Source organism: Lathyrus oleraceus, chromosome 4, assembly GCF_024323335.1.
Source record: "Lathyrus oleraceus cultivar Zhongwan6 chromosome 4, CAAS_Psat_ZW6_1.0, whole genome shotgun sequence".
Lineage (NCBI taxonomy): Eukaryota > Viridiplantae > Streptophyta > Magnoliopsida > Fabales > Fabaceae > Lathyrus > Lathyrus oleraceus.
The window spans coordinates 74,854,599-74,878,842 of NC_066582.1; the positions used below are offsets into that span (position 1 = coordinate 74,854,599).

Genomic DNA, 24,244 nt, shown 5'->3' on the forward strand with positions numbered 1-24,244 from the left:
ATATGCATAACCAAATCTTGTTCTAACAACATTAAATTTCCAGGTTTTGTTTGTCAACATGTAACCACGCACCTTAAAGGGACACTTACATTTTCTTGAACCGATATCGTCTCTTTTAAAATTCCGTAGAAGAGTTCTATATTTCCCACTTCTTTCGCACGTCATTGTCACAAAAGCATATCTTATATCTGAACCATTATCATACCTTCTGATAACCACGTCAAATCCAACCTTGGAGGCCTCCAAACGAATCCATTGAAGCATTTGATCACGAGATTCAAACTCTTGCTTGTTTTTAAATTGGTTGCCAATATTTACCGCCTTCACAACAACACCTTGGACATTTGGAGAAACAACTTGTTTGGGGAAAATGTTGGGGTGCATCATATCTAATGAAAAGAATTAGAACATAACAGTTTATAAGCGCTAAATTGTAGGAAACAGAATTGGAAAATAAACACAAGCTACTTCCGAAAATGCATCTCTAGAAAAGTTCATACTTGTTTCTGAGATACATTTTCAGACAAAACACACGTTTTTCAGACAAATAACACCATTAATGTAAGCAATATAGTGTGAAATAAAAGATATTTATTTGAAATTCTATTTTTTTTATCACTTTGATGTGATGAAACACAAGATAAGAGATTTGGAGTGAAAAGTGGATTAAGAATTGAGGAGTTTTTGGTGAGGGTTTGTAGAAGAAAACAACATTGGAAACAATGGTTGTGTGATCATGCAGTTGTGACTTTCATCAGATTATTTCGGAGATGCATCTCCGAAAATATATGGCATTTAAAGCTGACAAAATATTTTAAAACTCTATCCAATCTTTCGGATATACATCTCTGGAAAGTATACTAAACTGATAAATTATGAAATATATCGGAGATTTTAAAAAATTCAACTTATAGGACGCCACTCAAAATATGTGTTGAGTGTGTGTTTGGTGTGTCCTAAGATGCATCTTCGAAAACTTATGACATTTTAGAAATTTTATGTGATGCGTAAGAAACATATAAGATGCATTAAGAAATCTCCTTATATGTTTTGGTCCTCTGGATTGGACCGGTCTATTTGACAGCTCTAATTTAAGTCAATAAATTATTTATACAAAGATAATTTAGTTAAAAATGATAATCCCTCCGTCTTATAAAAAATGTCATATTTGAATATTTCAGGATTCTTAAGGAAATCATTGGATATGTTGGTTTTGATGATAAAACAAATATTATTTATTACAATACCCCTATTAATTATAGTTAAAAGAGTGGTTGGATAAAATAAAAGTTAATAAATATGAATATTTTATTAGAAAAATAATAATAAAAATTGCATTGATATTGTAAATGGACAATTATTTTAAAACAGAGAAAAAATATAAATGAGATATTTTTTATGAGACAGAGATAATACATTGTAGAGGTAATAAAATAAATGATGATGTATGAGATAATTTATTTATTTTAAAATAAAAAAAAATCGCTAATGAACTAAAATAAATTAACTTTAAATTATTTGAGTACGAGAATAACTAAGTTGATACAATTTTGTTTTATTTATATAAAAATAATTCGTGAGATAAGCTAATAATTAGGACTCATCTTTTATACGTGAACAAATGTAGGACTCACCTGTGTCCTTACATAACTAGACAAATGTAACAAATGATTTGACTCTGCATACTCGAGCATTAATAGGCGATGTAACAGACAACAAGAGAGAGAGCAAGTAGGAAGATTTGGACCAAATCAATGGTGACACGTGTCTCATCCAACTTCTCTTATAAGCAACGTTTCCCTCAATCATTACTTCACTCACTCCTTCTGCAAATGCTTCAACTCACGGTAACCTTCTCTCTCTCCAATAGTGTTTGATTTGGGAAATTGCAATTGTTGATCGTATCAAATTGATTGGATCCGTGAACATATTGTATTGATTATCCTTTGGATTCTTTGATGCAGGTAGTTTATACTCCGTAGGTTGATAAAGACGAAACGCTCGCTGTGTGTGTTCACGGATATACAGAGATGCTTCATTTTGTTCTTGTTTCTTTTGTGTTCTTCACCTCTATCAGAGATGGATGTGCAAGGAAAGGGGTCACCAGTTCTTTTGTTAGGTCAGAGTGGCCATCTGTTGATATCCCACTTGATCATGAAGCATTTGCAGTTCCAAACGGTCATAATGCACCTCAACAAGTATGTCTTACAACTTACAATCATTTTATTATATATTATTCCCTTTCTCTGCTTTTTGGGATCTGTTTTGAATTTTTATTCATTTATTTTACTTTATCTGTTTCAGATACTCATAAGATTGTTTGATAGAGCTTATTGAAACAGTTTATGTCATATCCATAAGCTCTCTTGATTTCTTAGTGGGTATTTGGTTTCATGGTGGGAGCACTTAAAAGTTAAAATTGATTCTTCATCTCTCGAGGAGAATTGATTCTGCTTTCCATAATTGGTAGCTTTTGAGGAATAAAATTTATTAGTTCCACTTTAAAGTTTATATTCGGATGTGCTTACTTTTATTTATTAGTTAGTTATTTTTTAAAAGGAATAAAATATACACTAGCTCATCAAAGAATTTTATGTTTTTGAATAGGCAAATAGTGATGTTATTCTCATGGTTACATGAAAAATATTCCAGTGGTAGACACTTGGACTAGAGATGGCTTACTTGATCAGGATTTCATCGCATCAGTATTATAAACTTATCATTTGCTGCGTTGTTTTTTCCCCACTGTAGGTGCATATCACACAAGGTGATTATGAAGGAAGAGCAGTAATAGTCTCATGGGTGACCCCAGATGAACCAGGGTCCAGCCATGTACAATTTGGCACATCAGAGGAAAAATTTCATGCTAGTGCAAAAGGCACAGTTTCAAATTACACTCTCGGCGAATACAAGTCCGGTTACATTCATCATTGTCTTGTTGAGGGCCTTGAGGTACTTGTTTCAAATTAGGAGAGTAGAATTATCATTCATGTTATTTTATTTCGAATGTCAAAAGTGAAATAAATTGAAAAGTGGAATCTAACTAAGAAGACATCATATGTTTTCATTTTTCGAATAATAGCACTTGTATATAGTTCTCATTTTTTGATGTGTTGAATGCATTTATTCACTTGATTCAGTCATTTCTACATTTCAGCATAGTACCAAATACTACTACAGAATTGGAAGTGGTGATTCTTCTCGAGAATTTTGGTTCGAAACACCTCCCAAAGTTGAACCAGATGTCCCTTACAAATTTGGGATCATTGGTATGTTGTTTGTTTTCCCCACATATGCTCTTCTACTAGAACATAATCTTTTGCATCCTTAATTGCAGACTTTGTGTCTACTTCATAAACTATTATCTATCAATATTTCAGTTTGCTTTGATTTCTAATAATTTTAACTTTGCTGATCTCCAAAATGAATAATTATATCTTCTTTTTAGGTGATTTGGGGCAAACATTTAATTCTCTTTCCACTCTTGAGCACTATATGGAGAGTAAAGCACAGACTGTTCTATTTGTTGGAGATCTGTCTTATGCTGATAGGTATAAGTACAGTGATGTTGGTTTACGGTGGGATACATGGGGCCGATTCGTTGAGAAGAGTACAGCATATCAGCCATGGATATGGAATACTGGAAACCATGAAATAGAGTACTTTCCTTACATGGTAGAGTACTAAACAAGTTTTATTTTTATATTTATATTTATTTTCTGGACCAGTAAAATAGTTTTTCAGTTTTCCCATTTTTGGCATCGGAAAGTATGAGAGACATGTGCATGTTTTCATCTAAACTACAATGTCTGGACTGGTTTGTTCCTTTTCTCAGTGGTATGCATGATCATTGCACCTGTCAGCATACTTTTAAGTCTCCCAGTATTGTGTTCTAGTTAGTTGTTACCCATGGAAAAGCCTAATTGTTGCATTCATGTTTACCAAAATTGATTTAGCTGACTGGAGACTTATACGATAGATTGCATTATAGATCTTCTGGTTTATGTCATCCTTTCTGTTCCTATAGTGTTGCAGAAAACTTTTCCATTCCATTGGAATTTTGGAAGTAAGCAGGTAGCTTAAGATATCCCAAATGTCAAGTGGAAAAAAAACTTATTTTGTAAATAAAGAGCTGTTTCCTATTACATTCAAGTCGCTCTTCATATGATATGCTGAAGTAAATGTTGCTCAGATTTGTTGTATTAACTTGACCTTTGTGAAGCTTCTTTTAGTATAAAGCTTCAACTTTCTCCTGTTGCCCATGTTGAAAACTTCAAATCTTAGAATTATGTAGGTTACGAACTTAACTCTAATTTTCTGAAATAAATCTGCTTGATCAGGGAGAAGTTGTCCCGTTCAAGTCCTATCTTCAACGATATACTACTCCCTATTTGGCGTCCAATAGCAGCAGCCCCCTTTGGTACGCAATCAGGCGTGCTTCTGCTCATATAATTGTACTATCCAGCTATTCACCATATGGTAACTAATCTCCTCTTTCTCTAATTATTAATATTTCTTACATGTTTGACAATTATATTCTTTTGCTAGGTTAGCATTTCATAGGTGTAAAAAAACTTGTATGCTCCTCCTTTTGAGTTTTAGTTATAATCTTTGTTTCTCATTTTAAAGCACCTATGTTGTTAATAGTGCGCTATAGCGGAATAGCGTAGCGATGGTAAGGTTCGGCGCTTTTGGCCCGCGAGCCACTCTCAACTATAGCGGTTGTAGTGTTGCAGCCCCAAACCGCTAGTGCAACCACTATTTGGGTTTTGAGTTGAAATTTCTCAATGCGTATAAATGTCAATTCGGACCCTTTTAAGAGTAATATTATGTTCTTCATTCTATTATGTTCTTGCTATCATGCAATCGATATGTTCTTACTTTTGGTTCAGATATGTTATGTTTTTCTACTCTGTATAAGTTTTATTGTTTTGTACTTTTGATTCTTTAATTATCAAGTATGGAAGTCTCTTTAATTGTGTATTTTTTTAAAGCAGTTATATTTACTTTGTACCATAATTTTTAATCATTGCAATAGCGGCTATCGTGCTATTACCACTATAGCATTTTAGGAAGTCGGTGCTACGCGATGCTTTCTGAGATTAACAACATAGTAAAGCACTACGCATAGGTGTTTATTCTTCTTGGCAAACATGTGCTATTGAATATTGATCACTAATAAAGAAACAAAAATAAAGTTCCCTAAATAAAAGCAAAACTCTCTGTCCCCTTCCAAGAAGGAAACCATGGGAAACGATTAAGTAAAGATATTTACTTCTCCACCTTAGGGATCAAGTGATAGATTGTAGTTAGTCTGTCATTAAGAATGACAATGACCTGCATTCTAATGTTTGTAGGCCTTAAGAATATGCACATTGTTTGAGAGGTATTTCTGTTTTGATTGAAAAGGTCACTGTCAATATGTATGCTTGTCAATTGCCACCTTTTATCGAAGTATACGTAGTCTTCTTTTGAAAGTGTTGTTTGCCTTCTTTTTTACACTTTATAACACATTGATCTTTCATAACAGTGAAGTATACACCACAATATAAATGGCTCGCTGAAGAGCTGACTCGGGTTGATAGGGAAAAGACACCTTGGCTCATTGTTCTCATGCATGTGCCGATCTACAACTCTAATGAAGCTCACTATATGGAAGGTGAAAGCATGCGAGTGGTTTTCGAGAGCTGGTTCATCAAATATAAGGTTGACGTAATCTTTGCTGGCCACGTCCATGCTTATGAAAGATCGGTATGTTTTTCATCCCTGCTCATGTTTTTGTTCCTTGCACAATACATGAAGTTGCATGTTATTTTGGTGTTGCTAGCTTAGGCGAAATGCTTCTTTAGTCATGTGATGTCAAATTGGATTCTTATGTGTCCAATGTTTCTGTCCTGCTTTCAGTATCGAGTCTCCAATACAGATTACAACATAACAAGCGGGATGCGGTATCCAGTAGCTGACAAATCAGCACCTGTGTACATAACAGTTGGAGATGGAGGAAATCAAGAAGGTCTTGCTTCTAGGTAACTTAACTTAAACAAATCAATTTGTCATGTGTATGCATTTGTCAAACATATTGCACATGTTTTAATTTTGTTATTGGTCGTGAAGGTTTAGAGATCCTCAGCCAGAATACTCAGCATATCGTGAAGCAAGCTATGGACACTCCACATTGGAGATAAAAAATAGAACCCATGCTATTTACCACTGGAACCGCAATGATGATGGCAAGAAAGTTTCAACTGATTCATTCATATTGCATAACCAGTATTGGTAGGTTCACTAACCATTTTCTTGGCTTAGCTATCACAGATAGTAGCAGGGAAAAATCTGTCATTGTCTTTCTGTTGTGATGAATTACATGATTGAAAATTGTCGATGAGTTTAAAATCATTGCTCGTTTTTTATTTTTTAAACAGAAGTTGAGATTATTTACTGTATTGTCTAAAGTGAATGGGTCAGTTTAGAGGAGGATTAAATCATTAATCCGATTTCCTGTTAGATGTTTGGTGTGTATTATAAAGTAGTGATTATGTTCATTCAGAGGATAATCCACATGGTTGAATTCTGGTTATGCAGGGGAAATAATAGGAGAAGAAGAAAACTGAAGCATTTTCTATTGAAAGTTATTGAAGAAGTTGCCAGCAGTTAATAAGAATTCGTTATTGAAGAAGTTGCCAGCAGTTAATAAGAATTCGAAGAAATCTCATATTTGACGTTCTGCAAAGAATTAAAACGTGCCTCCTGATTAATATATGCTGCTCAATAGTCTCGGAGTGAGTGAAATGTTGGTTGTCAGAAATGTTTGCATGTACTATCGTTCAGTGCTAATAAAATGTTGGTTGTCAGAAATGTTTGCATGTACTATCGTTCAGTGCTAATAAAATGTTGAACTGATATGTTTGTATTAAGAGAAAAATGCTTCAGACAAAAATATTCTTTGATATGTTTGCCTGTTCAATTTATTTATAATCAACTGCTTTGCTATTTAAAGAAAAGTTAGGAGATGGAAAAATGAAATTCGCATTCCAATCTTCTAGGGCATTTACGTTATAACAATCAAAGGCTTTTGCACTTTAAAATCACAAAAAGTGGCATAATGCATGCAACGAACCAACCACTGAGATCAGCGATTCCAAATTATTGACGGGACACTTTCATTAAGAATCCATTATCATTAGATATATAGGGAGTGGATTTACTTTAAGATGAGTTTCACATATACGTTAGCTACGAAACTTTTGGTGGAAAATACTAGTTACATTTTTAAGAACTGTTTCACTGTGTACTACACTTTGTGCAATGTTAGTAAGCATACACGGAAGATTATCTTTTAGAGCATGCATCTGATTGTCAAATGATAGTGTCGGCCCTCTAATTAAAATGTGTGTCTTTTCTCTAATGTATCCTTAAAAATAATTTTAGTAACAGTCCAATAAAATAGGTTAACATTTCACTGCAAATGCTCAAATTCCTATAAAGATATTGTTGAGTATATGTCTAGTCTTGGTCATAATTTTACCTTTTAAAAGTGAACAAAACTACATCACTTTAAAATAAAAAATATATTTTTTTACAATTAACTGACTTAACAAGATATTAAAATGATTAATTCATATAAACTATCATTAAATTGTCGTTTAGTCACAAACCAATTTGATCACAAAAAATGTTCGATTATTATCATAACCATTTCCAAAGTTGTAATTTGTCTCCTACACCTATCAAAATTAAAGTCATGTTAAAAACTACATAGGCTCCACAATGGAAAGGATAATCTGATATAGAAATGTGTATGTCTTTACTAGGTCTAATGATACAAGAATTTACATTGCTTGCTGTAAGTGTATCAAGATACAATGTGCACAACAAATAGGTGACAATATATCCACAAACTACAATCCTCTATGAAGTGATCAGAAACTAGAAAGGAAAATTTAAGAATCACGGTAAATTGATTGTGGCATCCACTTGAGATGCAAATTCAAATAGCCAGATTTTGCACCATCTAGCTCAAAACGTTCTTTGTATTCTCCTTCCAATATCACTCTGGTAAGCGTCAATATCACTCTGCCCATATAGTCCTACATCAATTAGGATTAGAACTCAACAAGTGAACAAAATTATAAACTATAAGAATCCATCATGACTAAACATGTAGTTTATTTGCACTTATGGCATTGTGTTTAAATTCAACACTTCTTTAATAATGTTGAGTCCACAGTTATTTTGGAATGGAGAATGTAATAAAAAAAGGCAATCTTTGTAACCAATTCAACGTGCAAAAATTATTACCTTTCCAAAGGTGTCATGGTCATAAACTTCAACAAGTAGCATATCATGTAATCCATCCTCTACAACAAAGTCAAATGTTTGATTCCAAACAGGATTCAAGCTGTTGTTCACAACCTGAGAAATTAACAAATTTTCACGGTTAAGTTATTCTGTTGATAAATAGTGCCACAAAACTCAAAAGGGATGTCCATTATAGATATCTTTCCCCAACCCCGAATAAGGAAAAAATATCTTAACATGGTTAATAAAGTTCATCACCAATAACAGTTGAAAATTGATCTCTCATTCTCAAAATGGTTAAAAAGTCAATGCTATTTGTGGTTTTTGGTCCGCCAAAATCTTACCCTTGTTTTGTTCTTTGTTTCTGCTTTCTTCAATGTAAGAACAACAAAAGGATCAGATTTCCCCATGAAATCAACTGCAGGCAAGTCTTCGGCTGATATCACAGTAATAGAAAGAACTCCTCTAATAATAACCTCTTTTTTCTTCTGTGCAGCTTCATTTTCACTTCCATTAGACTCCATTCCATTAGTTGAACTTTTAATAACCTTTTCCAAGGATGTCATTGAGTAGCTGGGAGAAAATGGGTTGGTAAAGCTATTCTCTGTGCCATAAGGACAATACAAAAGCTCCAAATGTACCTAAACAGAAAGAACAATAGTTATATAGCATGTCTAACTTTACTTCACTATTAGGTGAAATTACTTTTCATTTCAAAAGCTCTTGATAAGATTTTGATTGGGTTGTTTCAACATTTTTTACAAACTAAGAAATGAATATAAATCCATATTGACTAGTAATTTGGATGTAAGAAATATGAAGCTCCTGAGCAGCACCACAACAGTTAACGACTCAGAAGTTTGAAAAATGTTTCAAGAGCTATTTTTTTTTAATTAATATTGTAATACCAATATAGATAAAACTAATCACTTCTTAGATACATTCTTTTGAATTCTTTTCACAAGTAATTATGTATTTATGCTTAGTTTTTATAATATATATGCAATTATATTATTTTAGCGTTTGATATTTTTATTGAATTGAGTCCTATATGTTAGCATGTGGTATGTCCATGATCTATCCTCCCCCCCTATGATCCATGTAAACATCCTCTAAAATTAAAACTTAAAATTAACTTCAACAATCTAAAAGATGTTAAGCAAATAAAGAAATCTAAGTTACTAAGTTCCGGCAAATAAAAGGTGTCTGAGGTTTGTGAACTTACTTGAACTTGCACATGAACACTTGTGCTTACAACTCACAAATGTGCATGAAAGTACGAGATTTGCACAGGATGAGTTTCTAAATGCATATCTACATACTTTTCACATGGAGCAACCAGGATAATTATAACATAGCCTGTAAAACCAATCTATGCATGGCGCAACCATGCCAATTTTTCTTATATTCTGTCCGAAAATGCTTATAGACCATGTCAGTTGTGACAATCCACGAAGGACAGAACTTGTTGTTTAAGGTCCTCCTCACTCATCAGAATGCAACCTAAAGTTGTTTTCTAACACTCAGAAACCTTGTACATTGTTTAAACACCAATATGAGTGTTCTATATTTTCAATAGATATAGGATGCACAATAAAATAAATTATAATCTTATTTACTCAATTTAGAAATAAACTTACTTTAAATCCTCTCACATCTTTTACTGCAGTTAATATATTCATATTTTTCATGTGTGGCACAATTATTAAAATTCAAAATATGTGAAAAGAAACAACTCGAGCAGCTAGAACCTTTTATAATACTGCCTAGTTAAGAAGCAACTTTTGTTAAAAATGTAACCAATGTGTTGCAACAGTGACCAAGATTTTTCTTTGCCATTATGAGCTAAAAATGTGAAATGGGTGTGACTGATTTTTGTTAATCATAAGACTGTTGTAAACGTAAATATATGAAATCATTGAGCATTATAAGATATATCACTGTATCGTCATGGTTTAAAATTGTCAATGTGTTATTTTTGCATTGTTTGACATATGATTGAAAATGACTTTTTTAACACTTATACCACAAAAAAATTGAACTACTTATTACTAATTACTGATTGAAAACCTCATTGAGAGTGGTTTCTATAATTTGTAAGACCACAAGTCCTTCTCATTGTTGAGTATATGGGACTTTGACTTCAACTACAAAATAGTCTAGATTATGTGTTCTAAGTTTTTATGCTATATATAAAGTTTGCATAAATGGACATAACACATATAATGATTGCATTGGTAGGTAATTTGGAAGTGGGGTCATCTTTGAGGGTATACAAGGAGGACTACGCAAAGGATCCAAAATTTTCAACTGTTACACTCCAGCTAAATAGGGCATCATAAAATATTTGTCAGAGTTAAACTGTGGAAAAAAAGGGCCCCATTTGCTAGCCACTGATGAACCATGCCTAACCTACACATGGCTTTCAAAAACATATGTCGACCCTGCTTGGAAGTGACTTTATTACTTTTGTTAGTATATTTTCTTGTCCTTGATAATTTTGTATGGCTGAAATTACTGGTTGAGGAAGGATCTGCTTGTTTACCCTTACTTTTATATTCCATCTTCAAATTATTCATATTATAGTTGTATTCAGTTGTATCCAAATCGCATTGTTGTTTCATAGACTCCCATCGGTCTCAATTATAAGCAAACGTATAAACTTATAAAGAAATTTAGTTCAATGCAACTAATTTTCTTGATCTAAAAAAACATGTGCATTCTCAAAAGTGTGCCCTTTACTGGAACATATTCTATCACAAAAAGAAAAGTCATTTGAAAAATTAAACAAATATTAATTTAGGAGAATTTTTAGAATGAAAAAATTAAATAGAGTAAAAGTAGTTAAATTGTAATTAAGGCAATAAATGAGTATTTTTGTTTGCTTATATCGGAGACTAGATAGAGTATACTCCTTGTTACCAAAACATTTAATAATACGTACATAAAAGTTAACGAAAAGGCTTAGATTTCCCGACAAATAGTTGATATTCGAGTGTTTCAAAATCAATTGGAATCCCTAAATCCTAATGTCAAAAGGCAGTGGAAATATATATATATATATTTCTGACTATCAAAATTCTCTCCCCTCTCACTCATTTATTTAAATCTAAAGGTTCATTCATTCTTATATTCTCATATAAAAATACCATACCCGTAAGATATATATATATATATATATATATATATATATATATATATATATATATATATATATATATATATATATATATATTAAGAGTATGAATTTCAGGTTTATCCAGCATTAGGCATTCTTCTAAATTGATTGCATTCACTAACCCATTATAGTGTGGATGAGAAAGGTAAACTTACCTAAACCAGGAACCTTCCTGACAATCAACAATTTTAATCTAGCAAGCCATGTATGTAAGATAGGGTTTCTTACCTGTCCTCTGTTCTTATTATCTCTTTGGATCTCCAAATCCTTGAGCAACTTCAACCACACATCTTTTACTTTACCAGGTTGGAGTTCACTAAGCTTTAAGTCAGCACATCCAATTAATTCCGACGACTGTAAGCCCTCATTATCATACACTTTTACATATAAGTGCTGAGTCGAGGCATCTTCAACTATAAATTCAAAGTGTTCATTCCATATTGGATTCAAATCATTGTTCTGGAGGGGGAAAACAAATTAAAGTTACTTCTAAGAATGAGAACCAAAAAATGCTTGAGAAAGTGGGAGTGAGAAACAGAGACAGCGAGGAAAAGGAAACTAACTTACAATTGTCTTGCTTTTTTTCGTTCTGTTGCGTAAGGGGCGTATGTACAATACAGCATATGGATCTGATTTTCCAATGATATCCTTGTTTGTTAAATCCTTTGCTTGCACAAGCTTGACTTCTAATATCCCCACAGGCTTCAACTCCAGATCACTGGAACAAGAAAATAAAGAAAGGTTTGAAATGACAAATCTGTGATTTAATCTGTCAATATCATAGTGAAAGTAATTCAGTGATAAACAACTTGTTCAAATATAGAGAAAATATCTCATAAAATCATTATATTTCTTGATTACTAAGTCTAAATTAGAATAGGAGTTTAGCATTTATAAAAAAAAAAGGAATTTAGTACTAATATAGACAAGGGTTGGTGTGCTTTATACTTTGTATGACAAAAAGCAATCTAGTATCAGTCCTTTTCCTAGGTCTCTATAGCTAAACCGTAAACCCTCTAATTTCAACATAAGTCAAACAAATAAGATATCATTCGATTGATACAGCCGATACAGCCACATGAACTGCACTACAAAATCTGACTGATCACCATAGTTTACTTTGTGGAGTGTGACTCAAGAAAACTCAAAAAATCAGAAATTTGTCCCATTCTATTTTGCCACAAACACGGGGACGTTTAGAATGGAACGGGAGGCATTTAGAATGGAATCTGAGGCGTTCCGAGAAACCGTTTCTGAAGGATTTTGAATCTTCCTCAAATGTGAGGCATTGGACGAGGGCACGACTAGTATTTAAGGTTTTTTCTGGTATTTTTTTTAGTAAGAGGTGATTTGTAGAGAGAGAGAACTTTTTAGGATTCATTGTTCTAAGAGTTTGGTAATCTTTGGAGGTTATCTAAGGGTCGGAAAACACTTCTAAACACCTTGGGATTGAGTGATTCATGTATTGAGAGGAGGAGAGATTGGGTCACAAATGGATAGAAATTAGGAAGTCTTCCTATGCATTGTTGAGATAATTTCTTGTAACTCATTTGTAATCTCTTGTTGAGACTCTTGATTGGTAGTCAATAGGAGGAGAGTTACTCGGTAAACAATTTTTGTGAGTTGATTCTCGTTCTTTATCTTGTTATTATGGGTTTGTCTTCACATTAGTTCCTAAATTATTATTGTTTGACACTATTTAGTATTAGTTGTCATTGTTTTATTCCTTGGTGTGTTTGATCTTATTCATTTCCGTTGTTCTTATTCCAATTTAGTTGCCATTGTTCTTTGTCCTACACATCATATTTCTTAGTGTGTTTGATCTTAGTCATTTTCACAGCATATTTAATAAAAGATAATTTGGCGTAATTATAACCTGTGTCGCCGAACTAGTTCCAGAATCTCATTAATAATTCAATCATCACTTATATTATTACAGATTACATGGGTATTTGGATCAACTTATTTTGAGGAAATAATAGGTTTATTACTTTATTTACATATTCCTGATAAAGCTTTGAAAAAGAATGAGTGCCTTCCTAAAATTTAACTAAAATTAATATGTACCATCTTCTGATGGTTTCACTTCATCTAAAATACAGTCAAAGATTCTAAATAGAACCTAAGAGAACGTATTCTACTAAAATGGAAATAGAAGCTTCAAAATATACCAAAACAACAATTACTTAGAAGGTCAGCGATGACAAAAAGATAACCAACAATAGTAAAATTGAAGTGTACTTGAGTGATCCTTTGTTAATTTAACTTATTACCTATAATCTCCAGGCAAGATGGGTACAATTTTTCTCACGGGCCAAGTAATAGAATCTTCAACGGCATCCCGAATCGCCCCCTGTTATTTACAAGCCAAATTATTAACAAACATTAGGAAATCAGACACCCAACAAGAAAGGAAATACAACAGAAGATAATAGAAAGAATAATAAGTACAAGTAACTATTTTGTTAATGAAATATCACAATTGTGGGTATATACAAATATAGATTTTAATATTACAATCACTATATATACACAAACTAAGACCCTCTAAATAACAGAGGTAGATATAAATACTTAAACAAAATATACACATAGACAAATCAGCTGCACTAGATCTTATTACTTAATACTACTAGAAATTGGATATATATATATATATATATACACACACACACACAACATGTATGATGTATGCTAAAATTAAGGTGGGGAGAAAGTGAAATGACATGAAAATAGATGGTGAGGGAGTGAGATATAATTATAAAAATATTTGTTTAATATTTCAAAATGGCATTTATAATTCTAAACCTTTCATTAGTGTATTTAACAAAAAAGGAACTTTTGAATGTTTTTTGACAACCGGTGAAAATCAAAATCCACCTTGTATGCTCTTTGTTAATTGTGAAGACACTCGGTAAGAAAAGATAGACCTCAATTCTGACAACTCACTTGAGAACAATTTGATTTCCTATTACCAAAGTATAATATTAAAATATTGGCATTTCATATAAAATAATAGTGTAGTGAAAACAAAATAAATGGCAGATCAGAAAAATAAAACATGAATCAAGAAATCCATTTGAGTTGATAGAACTCATTCTTTAAACAACATTCGTGTATATGAGTGGCCATTCAAAAAACAAAAAGGTGTATGAGTCATTACTTTAAAAAAAAAATAAAAATTAATGCAGTACCCCTAAACATAGTGATACTCTGAAGATGCCAATAGATTTAAAGTTACAAGTTTCTGCTTCAAATAAGATTTGAAGGGCTATCAAATAACATTGTGTGCTCTATGATGATCACATGACATATCCATCATTGAGAGATGTTAAGGTAGGTAAAATAATCATGAAAAGCAGCAAAGGGGCATCATTAACAATTAGTTGTAGTCCAAACCTCAATTGCATCGTATAATCCCGGTATTGCTGATATGTCACCACCGATGACTTTTAGTGTAAAATCCAGCTTTTTCTGTAAGTTAATTTTCCGAAATGATTAAATATATCACATATGTGCATCAGCTTCACAATAGAGAACTTTAGCTCCATTGTACGACAAAAAAAATGATAAATCCTTTGAAATCTTCATCTTAGTGCAGTAAAATAAATGGGAGATGAATGAGTTTTGGGATATATACCATACCTTCTGTCTTAGTGAATAGCAAACAGCTCCAAAGCCTGGAAATTCTTCAACCAGCGGCTTAAAAATCAACCTGAAGACGCCTGTAAATCCTATATTTTTAACCTGAAAAATGGAGAGCATAAGAACACAAAACAAACAATAACACTTTTTTAGGAATAACCCTCGGCAACTTAATATTAGTACTTGTGGTCAATGACTAACATCAAACAATTAGAAAGGTTGCAGTAAAAAATCATCCTTATAATTCTTTATGCATGTTAGCAGTCGTGACAAAGGAAGGAGGAGGAGAACATATCCTTCGATCACTTAAATGCCGTTCTATCCTCGTATAAATGGAGTGTCTTTGAAGTATTATATAAAACCCAATAACTCTAAGATTGCATTCAATTTGTTGGATTACATCTGGTTAAGTGCATTATAAGAATTTCGGCACTAAAATAGTTTGTTTGAGTAAAAATAAAAGAGATATTGTTTGGCATGGAGTCTTTAAAAATAGGGAAAGGAAGAAAAGTATCGATAACCTAAGTAACTCGGCCATTTGAAGGTTGTTATAAATTTTCAGCTTATAAAAAAAAATTGGACCATTTGAAGTCATCAAACCAGCTACTAGAGAAAAGTACTAATCAGATGCGCAATGGCAGTAAAAATGCTGAGAAAAATACCTGCACGGGCAGAGCAACACCAATGAGAGTTTTAATATCAAGTATAATACTTGGATTACCATCCCACTGCATTTCTAACTCCATTGTAACACCATCTCCATCATCTTCAATTATAGACACCCCTAAAGAAGAAAATCAACATATTAAAAGCTTCAAGGAAGTGTATCGCATCGCGTATACAATAGATTAACCTTAGTAAACACTACACGGGGTCAACTTAATCAAAGCCAAAAGGTAGGAATCAACAAATAACCATATAATTATATAATCCTATCAGGCTTCAATTCAATTACATATGATATGAGTTTAAGAGAACACTTCACGGGGAAGCTGCAAAATATGGAGAGTGTAAAAATGAAGAGCAGGAGAGTTTACTTGACTTTCACTCATTGGTGCTTGGCCTAGGTGATTTAGTTCGGGAAATCATTCCCAACACCATCGATAGAAGCAGAGACCAAAACTTGTAGAGTTGGAGTGAAAACGGGAAACTAGTAGCCCATCATTTGGCAAATTATATAAAGAATTATTAAAGTTTGAAATAATTAATGTAGTCACTAATATCAGCTTAAGCTTTACAATATAGTGCTAATACTGGATTTGGCTTTGCTTGACTAAACAACTTAATGATGCGCTGTAGCATAAACTATTAACATTTAAGTGCCTATGTATAAACTATAAACTAATTCTATAACAAAAGATAAAATCAAATCAAATCAAATTGTTTTCATACGCTCTCCTAAACAGTCTCAGAAGTGTTTATCTCGGCGGATAAACTCAAATAAATCAATCAAAACGAGCCCTTAATTATAGTCACTGTCGTCTTAAGCTTTTCAAGATAGTTGCATTTGATACAGAGACAAGATCATCCATTCCCAATTTTCAACAAAGATATACAAGTAACAAAAGAAACAAATTGAACAAACCTGTAAACTGTGGTGCAACAGTGCCAAGGGTAAACTTGGAAAATTTGAGAGAAGCCAAAACCGTGGGTCTGTATTCTTCAAGAATCGGTTCCGCCGATGTCTTAATAAGCTCAGAAGCGGCCTAACAAAATGCAAAAAAAAATAAAAATTAAAATAAAAATAGCAATAAATGTAGAAGAGAAGATAAAGTTGGCACCTCATTGACATAGGGCCAGATCTTGGTAAGGTGTGAATTAAGCCAAGTTAACTGAAAAATTGAAGACAAGAACAAGAGTGTGAGAATGAGGATTATCATTATTGATTATTGATGAATAGAGAAATTGAAGAAGATTAGAGGACTAAACTTTTGTCTGGAAGAGAAAACGACCCAAGAAGGGTAGAATTGAGCAGGTAAGAGTTTTCTAGAATCATCTACCGACATTCTTGCAAAAGCGGCGATGGTGGTTGCGAGCTGGGATCGTCTGGCGGAGCGGGAATTCTCGGCGCGGACGAAGGCGACAATGATGGCAAGGCCGACTAGGATTCCGAGCACGACTCCGACTATGAAACCCATTCTGCGAGAATCGCGTTTTCCCTTTCCCGGAGAAATCGAAGGATTGGGCGTTGAAAGTGTGTTTAGTGTGAGTTTGATAAAATGAAGTATAGTAAAAATAGTTACAGTTTACAAGAGTGAAATGAAAAATGATCAGTAATAATGATGGAAGTTGAATCAGTTGAGAGAGAGAGAGAAGAAAAAGTGTATTAGATGGAATATTTGCGGCGTTTTCAAGTCTTGGAACGAAGTCACGCTATCTTCTTCTGTTTCTTTTTTTTCCCCGTGTTTACGCCGTCCCACTAATTAAATCGCTCAATCATTATCATAATATTTTTTGAAGTTAAGGTCGTTTTTATCGATAACTTCAATTAATTTTACTATGTAATCCTTTTGTTTGATTGAAATAAAATTGATCAACTGGATTTTTCTTTATATTTTTAAAAAATTGAGATATTTTTTAAGACACTTATATTTGAGAAAATATAAAAAATAATTAACAATGATAGAATTTATTATTTATTTAATTATGTTTATATGTATATTTTTTATAATAGAAATGTTTATTACTTTTGAAAAATGGAGAGATTTTGTGTGCGTCTTTTAACTTTAAAAAACAAAATTTATAATATTATTTATATTTGTTCAAAAAAACTTATAATTCTCACTTCTCACTTTCTAAAATCTGATAAGCTTTTTTCTCTCTTTCCATTTTCACTTCTTTTATAAATTTGATAAAATAATTTTTCTTTCCAAGTTTGCTCAACATCATCATCGCTACTTCTACTCATTTCATCAACTCTCTAATCATTTTGAATGTTTGTTCTTTTCAGGTGTCATTATCCATCACGGTTTAGTTTTATGTTCTTTTCAGGTGTCATTATCCATCACGGTTTAGATTTATCCTAGGTCAAACACTTCACGTTGTAACTTATTCCGCTGCTCACTTCGCGTTAATTCCACTTACATTGTTGTCTTCAATGTGATATTTAACCTTATTTCACTACTCACTTCGCGTTAATTTCACTTTCACTGACATTTATGTCTTCAATGTGATGCTTAACCCTATTTCGCTGTTATGCTTGCTGAGAAAATATATTTTTCTTCCTAAGATTGGTCAACAACATCATTGATTCTTCGTTGATTTTAACTTTGTATTTTTAAACAAATCTACAAATTTACTTTCTCACGAGTTTGCAGATATAGGGTTGAAAATGGATATAAAGAGAACAGAAATGATGAACAAATACAATAAACTCTAATACAACGAAATATGACATCTAAAAGCAAGAAAGTAACTAAATTTTGGAATACAACATAGATATGCGAGTCTAATACCATCTTCAAAATTGTAAGATATAGGAGTCTCTTCAATTTTTTGTTGAGGTTTTTATATTTTTCATATAAGAGAGTATTTGTGTGATTTTTCAAACCTATTAAAAGAAGAAAAATAACTAACGAACAAACTTTTTTTTTTCATATCAGTGAGTATTTTTGTATTTTTCATATCAGTGAGTATTTGTACGTTTTCTACTTTTGTTATGTAATTTGTCATTTTGTTTTAATTTGATATTTAGGCTCTCATCGATGCATTTTGTGAGCCATGTTGTTTTAATTTTTCTTTATTAACAACAATATTTTATTGGATGCATACCACGCTTTCAGCTTTTGGTTTATGATTTAAGAAGGGAAATAAAAAATATATGCTATATAGATTGTTAACTCTACTCTTTTGATTAATGAGACTACACAAATATTCCTGCTTTTTTTTCATTTGAATTTAGCCATGGTTGTCATTGAAGTGTCTTCAAGTGAATTTGAGGATGATAATGAAAGAAATGATCTTGCAGAGGAAGAAACATATGAAGATCACAATGTCTATTTTGCTTGCCCATTTACTTTAATGAGCATATGTCCTATGAAATTCTGATACATAGATAACACATGTCGTATACGATGTCACGACACCAAGATCAGGACATTGTCACAACACAAACAATTACATTGTTAAAGTAAATAGCAGAAAGTAAATAACACAGGTCAATTGTTAACCCAGTTCGGTGCAATGTTGCCTACATCTGGGAGCATTTAAGCAAGAAGAAAATCCAATATAATAGTATTAGTTTGAAGTTCTAAACAACCTCTGATTTTACAAACTTCTCACATAATCACTATCCTTGGAATTTATATTTAAGACTTTCCTAGATATGAGACCCTTCTCACTTCCCTTCAATTATACAACAGTGATAACAACTTCCAGAAATAAACAAAAGACACATTTCCAATGAAACAAAATTCACTCTTGCTTAAAAGCTCATGAGTGATTCACAATTACAACTCAAAAACTATGTCTAGATCAAGCATCTAAGTGATACGAGGGTGGCTCATAAATAACGATAAACAAACTAAACCCTAACAGAGACTATCACATACGCAACTTAGTTATTTTCTTACGTTTAGAATCGTCCTTTAAATAGACCTAGAATAACATGGGCTTCAGGCTAAATAATCGGCAGATCCGAATCAGATTGTTGCACAATCTTCTGCAGAATCAAATTAAATCAAATCAAATCAAATATGATGTCTCCTTAAATGTTTTAACACCCTTTCTTAGGAAACAAGGCAAAGCTTAAACCGACATTTGCTTCTAAAACAAACGCTTATTGGACCATAAAATACGTGAATCAAATCTTCAAAGAATCTTCACTAATCTCATGCTAAAAAACAAATCTTCCAAGAATGTAAAACCACAACACGCCAAGATGTTGTACAAGTATGTCAAGACATCTTATCCAACTTCTTGCTATTTCACTTGTTTTAATAAAATATTGTCAACCACAATACAAACAACCTAACAATCTCCCCCTTTGGCAAATTTTGGCTAAAACAACCTTTGCAAAACATATATTATAAAAACCAATAAACTCAAGAGAACTTCTTCAAAGAAAAAGCACAATAAACAAACTTGGAACTTCTACAAGATGCATCAGAGGCATACGTATCAGAACAAGATAAACCAACCTCACAAAGAATGTCACATCAGAGAGAAGTAAACTCTCAGAATATAAACTTTATGTATAGAAAAATAAATTATCTATACAGGATGTCAAGACATCAGGTATGACATAAAGCACATAATCATCTTCATTCAGGATGTTAAGACACCAGTTATTACCTCAAGCATCTCATAGTCATGATATCATCAACACGTCATGCTCCCCCTAAACACCAAATCATGAGCAAAAACTACTACTCCCCATCAAGTAGTACTTAAGGCAGGAAAAAATAAATTATATATACTAATACTACTACTCCATTTTTTTAGCCAAAAATTGACAAAAATAGGAAAAACATTCAATAAGAGCAGAAAAAATATCAGATGTAGCAGATCATATTACAAACCAAAAAGGCACATATGATACCAAAAAAGAGGAGATTCTCTCTTGCATGCAACATCTAAACTAATCAAAATACTACGGTGCTGACTCAAAATCACACCACAAATTAAGGAGGGATGTGCTATAAGCATCTTCACAGCAAAAGAGGTAGCATGCTTCATGGTTTGGTCAAAAATATATGACCCAAAGTCAAACTTGGTTTTGGTCCCTACAATGTAAATGAATTTACCCAAACCTGTAGCTATGGTTAAGGTATGTTTTGTAGGAACCCAATTGGCAGCTCTTATCCTATGAAGCACAACATACTTCACACTCAACTGGCTAGTTGATAGCTTGCCCGTTCTTGCCATTGTGACACCTGTTTGGTAGTGATTTCTTTGGAAACAGTGTTATCAGCTACTTCTACTTTAACCTGCTTATCCTCACACCTTCCCATAAACCTGTTAATCATCTCAGGAGAAAACTTCACACGTCTACCTCTCACACACACACCTTTTTGTACTCCTTACTCTTCTTATTGTCACAATCCGTAGAGATGTTCACAATGAACTCATTTACTAGCATTTCATAAGACTTACCAAACCCAGCAAAATTCTTTATTAATCATGCATTCTCAATATGACTTACTACCTCCTTACATTCAATGGAATCCTTCCCAATTTCTCTTTCCAAAGCCAACCTCCTATCGTACACAAACTTCCATTTTTCAACATTCTCAACAGAGCAAAATGAGATATTGTCAATGGGAACTTCAGGCACATTAGCATGAGCCTTTTTCCCAACAGTTTTCTTTAGAGGCATGATGTCTTGAACATTATGCCCGACATCATACTCAGAGTCACTTGAAGTTGCTTCCTTCCTTTTCTTAGTAAGAGCCACAACGTTGCTTCATCCTTTAGCAGGTCCAACAACAACACTTTTCCTGGAAGCCTTATATGGCTTTCTTGCAGATGCAACATCCTTTCTTTTTCTTTTCCTTGATCTTTTATCAATACTCGGAGTCAATCTCTTTCTAATAGGCTTATCATCAGAATCTAGATCATCAACATTTATAATATTAGTAGGCTTATCCTTCTTCACGCCAGTAATTTCTTCTTCTTCAGACAAATTTTTTCTCCTTCTCAATAGACATACTTTTATCATTAGAGTCATCTTTCTTACAATCAACTGGAGTTTCGTGCACCACTAAATGGAGGGAAGAGAAAATATTATTTTCATGCCTCCAAATCAGTAACTATTATAACTCTTCAAATATGCAAATTCCTAATTCGCACCTTAACTTCTCAAACTGATTTGCATCCAAAGCTTTAGTAAATATATCTGCCAGTTGCTTCTCAGTGGCCACATGCTCAATAGTAACAATTTTTTCATTAAAAAAATCCCTAATAAAATGGAGATGAATATCATTATGCTTTATTCTGCTATGTTGAATGGGATTCTTGGATATATTGATTGCACTCAGATTGTCATAATATAATGTCATGACATGTTATTTGACATTATATTCCTTTAGCATTTATTTCATCCAAATCAATTGAGAGTAATTGCTTCCTACTGCAATATACTCAGCCTCATATGTAGACAAAGACACACAATTTTGTTTCTTGTTGAACCACGAGATAAGATTGTTTCCCAAGAAGAAGCATCCTCTAAAGGTACTTTTTCTATCATCAGTATTACCTACCCAATCTGCATCATAATACCCTACAAGCATGGAATTAGAATTATAAGAATACAACATGACATACTCATTAGTACCATTAATGTATTTCAAGATCCTATTCACTTGAGTAATGTGACTGATTTTAGGCTCAGCCTGATATCTAGCACATACTCCTACAACAAAAGTGATGTATGGTCTTCTAGATGTAAGATACAAAAGACTACCAATCATACTCTCCTACAAACTTTGATCCATATCAACACCTTTTTCATCCTTAGTTATTTTCAAGTGAGTTGTTGTATGTGTCCTTTTGTGACTAGCACTTTCTAGGTCAGACTTCTTCATTATATTCTTAGCATACTTGCTTTGATAAATGAAGATATTATCATCCATTTGTTTTATTTGAAGACCAAGAAAATAGGTTAATTCACTAACAAGACTCATCTCAAATTCATATTGCATTTGCTTGACAAAATGTTGAACCATCTGGTTCGACACCCCTCCAAACACAATGTCATCAACATGTATTTGGGCTATCATGAGCTTACCATGCTCTTCTTTAACAAACAAGGTCTTGTTTGTTCCTTCTTTCTTGTAGCCATTGTTGACAAGAAACTCAGTTAACATTTCAAACCAAGCTCTAGGTGCTTGCTTCAATCCATATAGAGTTTTCCTTAGTTTGTAAACATGATCTGGAAATTTGGATCTATGAGCCCCTTGGATTATTCAAAATACACGTTTTCATTAAACTACCAATTCAAGAAGGCACTTTTCACATCCATAAGAAATAGCTTGAATTTTAGCATACATGTCACTCATAAGAGCAATCTTATAGATTCGAGATGAGCAACAGGTGCAAGAGTCTCATCAAAATCAACCCCTTTAATTTGAGTGTATCCTTGAGCAACAAGCCTAGCCTTGTTTCTAGTCACAATTCCATTTTCATCAAATGTGTTCTTGTTTTTGTCCAATAACATTCATCCCTTCAGGCCTAGGAACTAGGTCGCACACTTCATTCCTTTTGAACTCCCCTGGTTCTTCTTGCATAATATTAATCCAGAATTCATCAGTCAAGTCCTCCTTACATTCAAGGGAATACTTCCCAATTTCTCTTTCCAAAGCCAACCTCCTTTGGTAGATAAACTTCCATTTTTTAACATTCTTAACAAAGCGCAAAGAGATGTTATCAGTAGGAACTTCAGGCACATTAGCATGGGCCTTTTTCCCAACAGTTTTCTTTAGAGACATGATTTCTTGAACATTATGTTCGACATCATACTCAGAGTCACTTGAAGTTGCTTCCTTCCTTTTCTTAGTAGGAGCCACAACCTTGCTTCAGCCTTTAGTAGGTCCAACAACAACACTTTTCTTGGAAGCCTTAGATGGATTTCTTGCAAATGCAACATCCTTCCTTATTCTATTCCTTAATCTTTTATCAATATTCAGAGTCAACCTCTTTCCAATAGGCTCGTCATCAGAGTCTAGATCATCAACATTTACAATATTAGTAGACTTATCCTTCTTCACACCAGTAATTTCTTCTTCTTCAGACAATTTTTTCTCCTTCTCAATAGACATACTTTTATCATTAGAGTCATGTTTCTTACTATCAACTAGAGTTTCGTGTACCACTAAATGAAGGGAAGATAAAATATTATTACCACTCCTCCACATCAGTAATTGCTATAACTCTTCAAATATGCAAATTCCCAATTCGCACCTTAACTTCTCAAACTGATTTGCATCCAAAACTTTAGTAAATATATATGTCAGTTGCTTCTCAGTGGCCACATGCTCAATAGTAACAATTTTGTCATAAAAAATATCCCTAATAAAATGGTGATGAATATCATTATGCTTTGTTCTGCTATGTTGAATAGGATTCTTGGATATATTGATTGCACCCAGATTGTCATAATATAATGTCATGACATGTTGTTTGACA

General features: G+C 33.0%; 2 protein-coding genes across 2 annotated transcripts; one reads left to right on the forward strand and one right to left on the reverse strand.

Moving 5' to 3' along the window:
* The first annotated feature begins 1,642 nt into the window (after window positions 1-1,642).
* Window positions 1,643-6,949, forward strand: LOC127073490 (bifunctional purple acid phosphatase 26). Its single transcript, XM_051014645.1, has 10 exons — window positions 1,643-1,847; window positions 1,965-2,198; window positions 2,752-2,952; window positions 3,158-3,269; window positions 3,449-3,675; window positions 4,341-4,479; window positions 5,531-5,751; window positions 5,905-6,026; window positions 6,115-6,276; window positions 6,583-6,949. Exons 2-10 carry the CDS (start codon window positions 2,031-2,033, stop codon window positions 6,653-6,655), a joined length of 1,425 nt encoding a protein of 474 aa, XP_050870602.1. The 5' UTR covers window positions 1,643-1,847; window positions 1,965-2,030; the 3' UTR covers window positions 6,656-6,949.
* Window positions 6,950-7,782: 833 nt separating this feature from the next.
* Window positions 7,783-17,527, reverse strand: LOC127073488 (synaptotagmin-5). The gene is made up of 12 exons (XM_051014644.1): window positions 17,048-17,527; window positions 16,903-16,951; window positions 16,707-16,827; window positions 15,784-15,905; window positions 15,122-15,223; window positions 14,876-14,950; window positions 13,750-13,829; window positions 12,044-12,194; window positions 11,705-11,935; window positions 8,643-8,939; window positions 8,299-8,412; window positions 7,783-8,087 (listed from the first exon to the last, which is right to left on the reverse strand). Exons 1-12 carry the CDS (start codon window positions 17,257-17,259, stop codon window positions 7,941-7,943), a joined length of 1,701 nt encoding a protein of 566 aa, XP_050870601.1. The 5' UTR covers window positions 17,260-17,527; the 3' UTR covers window positions 7,783-7,940.
* Between the last annotated feature and the right edge of the window lie 6,717 nt (window positions 17,528-24,244).

Coding starts and splice junctions, on each gene's coding strand:
- LOC127073488 (XM_051014644.1), bottom strand. CDS start 17,259: ATGGGTTTCATAGTCGGAGTCGTGCTCGGAATCCTAGTCGGCCTTGCC. Junction 16,828..16,902: donor TCTGGCCCTATGTCAATGAG/GTGCCAACTTTA, acceptor GCATTTTGTTAG/GCCGCTTCTGAGCTTATTAA. Junction 15,224..15,783: donor GTGTTGCTCTGCCCGTGCAG/GTATTTTTCTCA, acceptor TCCATTTTTCAG/GTTAAAAATATAGGATTTAC.
- LOC127073490 (XM_051014645.1), top strand. CDS start 2,031: ATGCTTCATTTTGTTCTTGTTTCTTTTGTGTTCTTCACCTCTATCAGA. Junction 3,270..3,448: donor TTACAAATTTGGGATCATTG/GTATGTTGTTTG, acceptor TCTTCTTTTTAG/GTGATTTGGGGCAAACATTT. Junction 4,480..5,530: donor ATCCAGCTATTCACCATATG/GTAACTAATCTC, acceptor CTTTCATAACAG/TGAAGTATACACCACAATAT.